Genomic DNA, 10,298 nt, shown 5'->3' with positions numbered 1-10,298 from the left:
GTTTTTTTTTTTTTTTTGGGGGGGGGGGGGCCTTGAGGGGTTTGTTTGTTTGTTTGTTTTTAAGTAAGAAATAACTTTATGGGTGCCAGTTGTTACAGATGAAAACTATTAGAATCAGTGTCATGTCCAGTTAATTTAAAAAAGAGTAAAAGAAGAGGAAAATAGGAGATAGACAGGAGGAAAATAGAAGCATTCATCAGTTCTAATATACAAGAGAATGTATATACCTGACATGTAACAGCAGGAAACGGATACACCTGGGTACCAAAAGATTACTGAGACAAAGAAGACTTTTACATGTTATACTTGGTTTTTAGTGATACTGGTGATAATTTAACATAAACAGAAGATCCAAAAGTAAAATTTAATGAAGGTTTTCAAAAAGGCGCCAGGAGTCTTTTCAAGTGTTGGAGCTGTTTGTAGGAATGAACCTTTAGGGGGAAATGAATGATGTCTTCTCATACATGTATGCTTCAAGCATCCACAGATTTTGGTTGCTACATTTTGAGGGACAAATAGATTGTATAATTTATTCTTAGCACACTTATTCTCTTAGCAAATTAATTTACTGAAAAAGCTTAAAATGCATTCCTGGTTTTCAAACAGATTCACAGGGAGTACAAAGTAAATGTGTCATTGCAATAAATAGATTCATAACTGGGGAGAGGAGGTGCAGTGAGTAATGTCTTGTGCTTATTTCTAGATTCTCTAATAAGAATTCTTCTAGCTAAAAGAATTCATTGAGATATGTTATTTACTAACAATTTGTACTATTTCGTCTTCAGAAAATACCAGTCTGCTAACTCCTTCACTGTCTCTAAAGTAACAGGTTAGCATTTATTTCTTATAAACTATGTAGTATTTGGAGTTACATGGGGGTTTTTTGATAGCACACATTTATTTGTTTCTGTTTTACTTTCTTCAGTTCAAGCTGTTACCTGTGAAACAACAGTGGAACAACTGTGTCCATTTCAAAAACCAGCCTCACACTGTCCAAGGTAAAATTCTTTTCAGTTTGATTAATTTAAAGTGCTACTGTATTTTCTGTCAGTTACTAATTATCTATAGCTGTCATTGATAAAGGTGAGAAGAGTAGCTGTAACTAGAAGCCAGAAATACTTCAGTGGTATTTTAGTTTTTGGTCTAAGTAGAAGGCAAGGTGGGTAAAGATAATCTCCAGGCTTTTTCATTAGAGATTCTCCCTTTCTTTTGCCCATAAAGATTTTTCTTTGGACCCTTGGCAAATCTTAGTGAAATCATCATTGGTTAGATGAAAGACAGCAAAGAAAAATGTGGTTTTATTTTTCATTGTCCACTATTTTATCTAAGCAACTTGGGCAAAATACACTTCATTTCCATTTTTTTGCCTGTAAAACAGGTGCAATAAAAGGACATGAGACAGATATTTATCATAGAAGTTATCAACCTGTTTGGGAGTCTTGGAGGATAGAGTGAGCAAATATGTTTGCGTGTTTGCAAAAAAAAAGATATATAATATGGTTAAGGTAAGGTGTGATCTGCAGGTCAGTTAACAGCTTTAAATATATGTGCCATTTCTTTGAAGTCTACATTTTAACTCTTCAAAAGGAGACTGTGCCGCAATATTTTGAGGAAGGAAATAGGTAATGGTTTTTAAAACCATAGATGAGTCAAAGGTAAATACACTGTAGCATGATTTAGCACAAGGTAAGCTGGAGATATCCACAGGATTACTTTCATAGCAATCCTACAGCAAATACAGGAAGCAAGTACAAAGCCAGAACTGCTAGGAAAACATCCCTTCACATAGCAGCTGGTTTCGCGGACTTGTTTGGTGTTTGGCTAGGACTCCTGGCTTTCTAGCTGAAAGATGTGGAGAAGTAAGCAAAGCGGAATGTAGGAATGGATAGGCACAATCTCATATGTCTATCTTTTTCTTTTTTTCATCATTATTAAAAAATAACACTAGCTTCATTAAGAGAAAAATAGGGTCCGTCTTTAAGAAAATTTAAAAATAAAAATAAATCATAAATCACCAAGTGCTCTAAAGGCCTCTTTGACATCCTGCTTCCTTCAGACAAAAATCTCTTTCCTAGCTGCATCAGCCTCTTTGAATTACCCTTCTGGTAAGACTGTAGCATGCCCAAGTGGTGTGACATGCTGAATATTGATTGGAGCCTGGATACCATCCCCTAGAATAACACTTGCCCAGGGCTGCCCCACATAGTGTGGCTCCAAAGCCATTAGAGCATGACCCATTTTTTAAATGAAACAGCACAGAGTGGACCTAGAGCAGATTGACACTTCTTCCTTGTAGCATATTGCAATTACAAAATAAGATGAATGACACCTTCTATACTACCGTTGGCTTCCCACATGGTCTTCCTGCGTGTTTTGGAGCTACAACAGGTATGAATCACGCAGAGGATTTTTCTCAAAGATTAGCATAAAGCAGTTGTATAAAGACAGTTTGTTTCAGTTGCTTTCTGATCTCCTAGAATCAGCTAGGAAACTCATTATTTTCCAAAGTTTTTCACTTTAGCCACAGGTGCCAAGTGCAATTTTAAGTTGCTGTAAGACTGGCATCATCAGATTGTCAGCATCATAGCAGGTCCTCATTGAGAACTGCCTCTCCTGAGAAGGTATTCAACTGTACAGTTCGTGTAGGATGCTGTAGAAACAGATAATACTGTGAGTGAACTATCTCTCTTCTCACTGGCTTTTCTGCTGGCCTCATGTAGGTTGAACAAGAACACCAGCTTATCCAAACGGAAGAAGACCAGACCTGTTGAATTATGTTTTGAAGCACTTTATTATGAACCCAAATTTACATCTCCATTGCTTTCACCTCTGTTGTAAAAGCCTCAAAAACTGACAGCCTTTTAGAATCAGTATGGTCCCATATGTATACATCATCAAATTGATTTATACTCAATAATGCTGATGTTGAATACAATTTAGTAATACTCTGATAACGTTCTTCCTAACTGTGTGTGTTTATTTTTTGTATTTCAGGGTGTATTGTCCTCAAAACTGTATGCAGGCAAATCCACAATATGCTCGTGTAATTGGAACACGAATTTATTCTGATGTAAGTATAGTGATTTACATTGCATTATATAGTGAAATACAAAATCCTGTTAAAAACTATACTGTAAAGATAATAAGAAACAGTATAGATAGCCAGGTTTTCTCCATATGCTCGTTTTTTACACAGTCTTTTCAAAACTGCTTTTTCAGAGGCTTCCATTTAAGTTAGTGGCACTCAGGTGCTGAAGATACAGGAAGTTATTTGAAAACTCAGTGTAGACTTCAGTAGCCTCTGGATCTATACACCATATGTTACCAAAATTCCCACTGATTCATTCAGTATTGTCAATGTATACTCATTTCAACCCTTGCTCTTTAGACCCTGAAGCAATAATAACTTCTGTCAGATTAAACTAACCAAAAAAAATTATTCTGAAAATAAATGTCCACAGTCTCATTATTTTGCATTTTCTTATCTGCATAGATAGCAAATATTTGCAGCAGGATTTTGATACATTTGTGTAAAGTATCTGACAGTGTTGTATTTTTTTTAACAGACTAATATTGTATTTTGTTTTTGTTGTTCTGTTTCCTAGTCAACTTCTTTTCCCCCCTGTCGTTTCCGCATCATGTTTCATTCTGATGTAGGTAGAAAGAATGAAAAGAGAGTGGGTTTTTATGCCCTTCCTTTGTCATTTCTCTGTGGAGAACCAGGGTGTAGTGACAGAGAGAGCAGTTCACATTTTTGCCACTATTTCAACTGTCCTTTATGGTATGGCAACCACCTGGGTCAGATGATGATTTGCACCACTTTCCAGCACTTAGAAATGTGTGAAAATAATATGCAAGCATTCTTCTGAAACTAATGTCTACTAGATTACCTGAGTAACTTGTCCTGAAAACACCCTTGTCCATCAGTAGTGTTACATGTATGAGAAGTACTTTCAGTTCAGAAAGATAAATGATTTGTGCATGTGGAACTGGGTCCTTAATGTGTACAAGAGGAGCAGTGAAAATAGATTCAATGAAAGTTCGTTTCGTGGAAGACAATTTTCTTTTAGTTCTCTGGTTGCAATCACAGACTATAGTCAAAGTTTCTATCAGTGAGATAGAAAAGACTTTGTTGTAGGATTAAGAAGTTCCATTTCTGTTTATCTTACACAGGAGAACATCTCACTATATGTATTTGCTTTTGTTGGAGAAGTCCCAGATGGCTTTAATTAGTATTATAGAGTTGTGCTTTAAAATTATTTTAGATGTACTATCTCGTTATTCATCTCCATTGTATAGAAATGTTGCAACCATACTGCTTTTAGGAAAAAATGGACATAAATACGGGTAAGAAACTAGGGATGGGAGTCTTCTTATCAACTTCAGGTGCTGTCAGGGTAGTTATTTACACTGAAGGTGGTATTCTAGGTTATGTTTACAGTAGTTTGTAGTACATACAGTATAGTGGTAAAGGAGATAAATAGGTATCTGCAGAGCAGAATTAATTTGACCTTTTTAGAGTGTCTACCTCAGTATGAGATGAGTTGTCTAATAGAGGTATCTATTCCTCTCCATTTCCTTAGGGTCCTAAGGCATCTGGTTCAGATGTAGCTAGATGTGTCCTTCCTATGTTTGTACAGATGTTCCCATTGATGGTACCAACATCATGCAATTTTATACACTGTTCCTTTGTTGCTAACATTTAAATTATTTTAAAAGTAAGATACTGTTTATTGAAATTTTGACTAAATAATAGTATTTGGTATTTTCTGCATTTTAATATATTACTCAACTAGTTTCAGTTGAAGTATTTATAGAGAATATTCTATTTAATAAGTGTGTCTTCTTTTACAGTTTTCGATATATACACAGTCGAATTTGTTCATAGATAGAATTCATTTGCCCATTTGTCATAGCAAATGTATTTGAAAATTGAATTCCATGATCTACTTCGTTGATTCCGCAAAGCAGATGGGTTCTTCTGTGATGTTTCTGCAATTTCTTTTGTTTCAAAAATGCATGTATGTGCCTGTGGATGTATACATATATGCACATGACTATTTGCATTATTTCTTAGATTTTGCAATTACATTAAGAAAAAAACATATATCATTAAAAGATGTCACTAACACAAAAAGATAAGTTTATGAAAGCATTTGTGTAGTATTAATGAAGAACTAGATAACTTTTCTTTTCTGGCTTTGGTCTGATCGCAAATTTATTCTTAATCTCATTTCAAGATTTACAGTGACTTCTTTTCCTCCCTGATCCTGAGAAGGATTGTCCTCCGGTTTATCAGTAATGCTCCACAAAATTTTTACCCTTTTTTTCTTCCCATTCTTTTTTTCCTTTGACATTGCACTGTCCCTAACTTGATTGAAACAAAACCCCCGTTATTTCATCCTCCTTTCTCCAGGTCTGCCGGATATTATCTCTTTGTCTGATAAATCACAGCCATGGTTCACATAGCCAGCATCTATGGTGTTTTCACATTCTACCCATCCTTCTGTGCTCTATACCTTCTATATTTTAGTTGATCTCCTTTTGTTTCGCTTGTTTTGAGGTAGATTGCAAGCCCGTTAAGAGAAAAGTATCTCATATTCTGAGTTTATGGTATAATTAGTTCCTTTTCTGAATAAAGCTATTATGGTATAAGAACTGTATTATGTGTCATTCTCAGCAGACAGAAGTACGAATTCTTCATATGGCCCAAGCACATCGTCACCCTTGTGCTTTGTGCCCTTGCTGGCCCCACTACTAAGAGCATTCACGTAGCAATGCTTTCTCTTGTTGGGACACCATCTTGTGATGAAAAGTTGGTTCCAGTTGTCAACTTTTGTTAGTCCATTTTGTCTAAAACATGGGTCTTACTTCCAGAATTTCAAAATCATCTCATGTTGTCAAGCTTTTTAACTTTTCAATATGACCTCATTTGTGAAATAAAAATAAAAACCTTCCCAAGAACTGTCAGGCCTGATGTGATTTTCTGAACTCTGCTGGAGATGATCTTGTAGCACCTGCCCGTACAGAGATTGTCCTTTGTTGTTGCTGTTAGTCCCCGGATTATCAATGTACCAAAATAACAAACAATTTCATGGAGAGAAGGAGAGACTGCAGTAGTTCAGTTGAAAATTCTTCCACTTGCAGGTTTTTTTCGGTAAAATTTTGTTTTAACAAACACACCTTATACATATATATGGTAAAAGTTCTTAACCACATTCCAGTTGCTTTATAGGAATTTCTAAAGAGATTAAGATTTTTATTTATCCTGCTGTTTTCACAGCAGGCAACATTTTCCCAAAGACTGTCAGTTACCAGTAGTGACACTACATTATGGGTATTCACTGAGCAATTCTAAAGAAACATTGAGCCTCCTTTTGGGGTCTAGAGATCAACAAAGGTCTTCTATCTAAAGAATTTGATGGAGCTGTGTAACTTCATAACATCTGAGGACTCTGGCCATATTAATTTTTGCTTCAGTAACTATATATGGAAATATTTCCCTAATACTTGTGCAAAAGTATTCATAAGTCTCTATTGTCCTAAAATATAAACATTATAATGTAAAAAAGCTATTAAGTAGTTCTGTAGTCATGTGATGGTGTGGGAGAGACACTCAAAATGCCTTTGCAGAGAGTACTGTTATGCTGTGGTAGATATTTGGTATTTTGCTGAGAAGCTGAAGAAGGAAAATAATTAAGCATATTGGTATTCAGATTCTATGACCTGTTAAATAGTAATGAATTTTAGAGGATTCACAGCACAGCAATAAAGCAGGGTCATACAATGCTTAGTTTTTAAGTTAGTTTCTGGAAATGAATTTTTAAAATGCTGAAAGAGTGGTAGAGGACTGCAAGTTTAAATCAATTACTTAAAGGAATGTTATCAAGATTGTCACTGAGCAGTCCTTCTGTGGATATTATTTATGCTACACAGGTTCATTGAGAGGAATTAGTAACCAGAGAATGTAGATTTCACTCAGATGAAATTGCTGTTACCTTCACACAGAGTTTTCATAGAATCATAGAATACCAGGTTGGAAGGGACCTAAAGGATCATCTGGTTCAACTTTTCTTGGCAAAAGCATGGTCTAGCAAGCTGGTCCATCACCCTGTCCAGCTGAATGTTAAAAGTGTCTAATGTTGGGCAATCACCACACTCCTGGGGAGATTATTCCTATGGCTGATTGTTCTCATTGTGAAAAATTTTCCTTTTCTGTCCAATTGGAATCACCCCAGGAGTAACTTTTACCTGTTGCTCCTTGTCTTTCCCATGTGACTCCTTGTAAAAAGGGTCTCCATCTTGTTTGTAGCCACATGGTGATAAAGTCTCTCCTAAGCCTTCTTTTCTCAAGGCTGAACAAACCAAATCCTCTCAGCCTTTCCTCATATGACAGCTTCCCAGTTCTCTGATCATCTTTGTGGCCCTTCTCTGGACCCTCTCCAGCCTGTCCACTTCTTTTTTGTATAGCAGACACCAAAACTGAACACACTATTCCAAGTGGCCTGGCAAGAGCTAAGTAGAGTGGGATACCACCACATCTCCGTTGGTGATGCACTTGTTGATGCAAACAAACATCCCATTGGCTTTCTTTGCTGGTGCAGCACATTATTCACTCATATTGAACTTGTTGACCACTAGTAACCCCAAGTCCCTCTCCAGAGAGCTGCTCCCAACCAGCTAGAAGCCAGCCTGTGCTGCACTCCTGGTTTATGTTTTCCCAGGTCCAAAACCGTACATTTATCCTTGTTGAACTTCATAAGGTTTTTGTTAGCCCCCTCTTCCAGTCTGTCCAGGTCTTCCTGCAGGGTGTCTCTGCCTTCCAAATTTTCTACTTCCCCACTCAATTTGGTATTACCAGGAAAATTCTTCAGGATGCATTTGATCCCATCATCCACATCACTTATGGAGAAATTAGACAGCTCTGGGCCCAATATGGATCCCTAGAGGACACCACTTGTGACAGGTTGCCAGTTTGAAAGGGAGCTGTTTACCCTCACCCTCTGGGTATGACCTGTCAGTTCCTCACCCATCGCAGAGACCACTGGTCTAGACCATAATGCATCAATTTCTCTAGGAGAAGGCTGTGAAAAAGTGTGGCAAAAGCCTTGGAGAAATCCACTGCTTGCCCCACGTCTACGGAGTGGGTTACATTGTGATAGAAGGTAATCACCTTTGACAAGCACGATTTGCTCTTGGTGAGTTCATGCTGGCTCTTCCCAGTCATGTGCTTCATTTGACTTGTGATAGACCCCACAAGGATTCGTTCCATAACTTCACCAGAGATTGAACTAAGACTGATGGGCCTGTGATTTCCCAGATAGTCTTTTGAGCTCTTCTTGTAGATGGGGGTGGCATTAACCTTCTTCCAGACTTTTGGGATGTTCCTCAATCTCCATGATTTCTCAAAGATTATGGAGAGCAGCTTCGCAATGACATCAGCCAGCACCCTCGGGTGGATATTGTCAGGACCCACCGATTTGTAGGGGTCAAGCTCCTGTAGTAGTTCACGTACCGACTTTTCCTTCACCATTAGTGGGTCTGCGTTTACAGCAACCTGGATTTTTGTTCTTAAGGTCTGGGGCCCAACAGTGCTGTGTAATTTTACTTGCGTAAAGTCGATGGAATTAGACCCTGATTTTCAAATTCTTCTTTTGAAGCAACTGGAAAGTCTTCACCTCCTAACTGTTTCCTCACTGAGAGTTGAGGAGCTAAAGCCATTAGTCTGCCACTAATCAACTATCACAGCTATGGAATGGTTTTAGACTCTATCTTCTGTTTGAGGCCCAAATTTTACCTTGAATCTAATTAGCTTTTACTATTTGTCCATGCCTGGGTAGGAAATTATGATGTTCTCTTTGAATATGGATCATTTCACTGTTGCTTGAGGTTTTGCATCTAAAGATGGAATTATGACAGTCTACCTTTGGGATAGGTCATTCTTCTAGAAATTTATGACTGCAGTGTGCGTTTGCTGTTCTATGGTTCCCTGTTTGGCTTTGGCTGGAGATTAAACCAAATCTCCTCATCTGTAATAACTGGCTGAGGCTTGGGTTTTACTACCTCTCTGCTGTTGAAGTGAAGGCTGACAGAGCCTCTCATTTTGAAAAGCTCAAGAATTCTAACATCTTCCTGATCTTTGAACTGAAGTAGGCTGAAATAAATGATTTTGGGGTCGTGCTTGAAGAGACAGTGTCTGTATTCCTATAAACTGGACTAATTCCTATGAAATGGATTTAAATACTTTAACCAAATTAGTCATGCAATAAATATAATTATTCTATGTTTCCTAGAACTTGGTTTAAATGCCTTTATTAGTTTGCTTCTAAATGATTTTGAAATAAAAGGATAAATGAAAACTCATCTTCTTCTCATTCTTTCTTAGATATCGAGTATATGCCGGGCAGCAGTACATGCTGGTGTAGTCCGCAACCAGGGCGGTTATGTTGATGTTATGCCAGTAGACAAAAGAAAGGTGTATGTTGCTTCCTTTCAAAATGGAATATATTCAGAAAGGTACAGAGCCCAGTTTCAAAGATTACACTTTACCTTTCACCCCAGTAAGATTTACAAAGTCTTGCATTGTGTCTGTTTGTACTTGGGACAGCGCTAGAAACCAAACAAATAGGCCCACGTGGGTGTTTTACAGAGCTTATGTAACAGCTGTGGTGACTTCGGAGAAGCTGTGGTTCCAGAGCTGCCTGCCTCCCCTAAGCTCCTAAATTGCTCTAAAAAGCTGCTTATGAAATAAAATAACCCTCTTGTTTACTCTGCTGGTTCTGTTGCAACTAACACAGTATTTGATAAGAAAATTACTTTTGCTTTCTTTGGGATCTTTTTAAAATTAACATTAGTGATTTTTTCTGTCCAAAATAGAGGATCTGCAGTAGAGGGGTTTAGTAGCTGATGCTTGTTCATTGGTTCGTGATGAAATGTTTGTTACTTATTTACGTGGTATTGAACCAATGAGCATGGATCATAAATAATAACATTAAAATTCACAATCATTGAAACGTATATTTGATATCAATTTTGTGTACTGGTTTGACCATTTTTAACTGTTTTTCTCAAAAACACATAGATTCTGTGAAAGTTCATTCAGTTGCCTTCAGTGTATTCATACATTCTGTGATGATGAAGCATGGCCACGTGTTGCAGATTAAATTCAGTTCCCGAAAGATTTCTCCAGGTTCTAAAGAAAGAAAAAAGAATTGCCTTAAAAAAAAACCCTTTTAGTCCTGTAAAGCTGGGAATGATTGTCATATCTAAAACTCTGTGCTGTCCAAGAAATTTGTGTA

The 10,298-nt window shown here is 37.3% G+C and overlaps 1 protein-coding gene across 1 annotated transcript in view; it reads left to right on the top strand.

Annotated features, from left to right (window-relative positions):
* Nucleotides 1–10,298, top strand: part of CRISPLD1 (cysteine-rich secretory protein LCCL domain containing 1) — a 26,604-nt gene that overhangs the window by 14,252 nt on the left and 2,054 nt on the right. The window contains exons 10-13 of the mRNA XM_010141507.1: nucleotides 786–829; nucleotides 926–998; nucleotides 2,995–3,070; nucleotides 9,386–9,516. Of these exons, the coding sequence (XP_010139809.1) occupies nucleotides 786–829; nucleotides 926–998; nucleotides 2,995–3,070; nucleotides 9,386–9,516 (324 nt within the window). The remainder of the gene's footprint in view (nucleotides 1–785; nucleotides 830–925; nucleotides 999–2,994; nucleotides 3,071–9,385; nucleotides 9,517–10,298) is intronic.

Source organism: Buceros rhinoceros, unplaced genomic scaffold (assembly GCF_000710305.1).
Source record: "Buceros rhinoceros silvestris isolate BGI_N320 unplaced genomic scaffold, ASM71030v1 scaffold14758, whole genome shotgun sequence".
Lineage (NCBI taxonomy): Eukaryota > Metazoa > Chordata > Aves > Bucerotiformes > Bucerotidae > Buceros > Buceros rhinoceros.
Note: the sequence above shows the minus strand (reverse complement) of the source record. Positions and strands in the feature narration are given on the sequence as shown.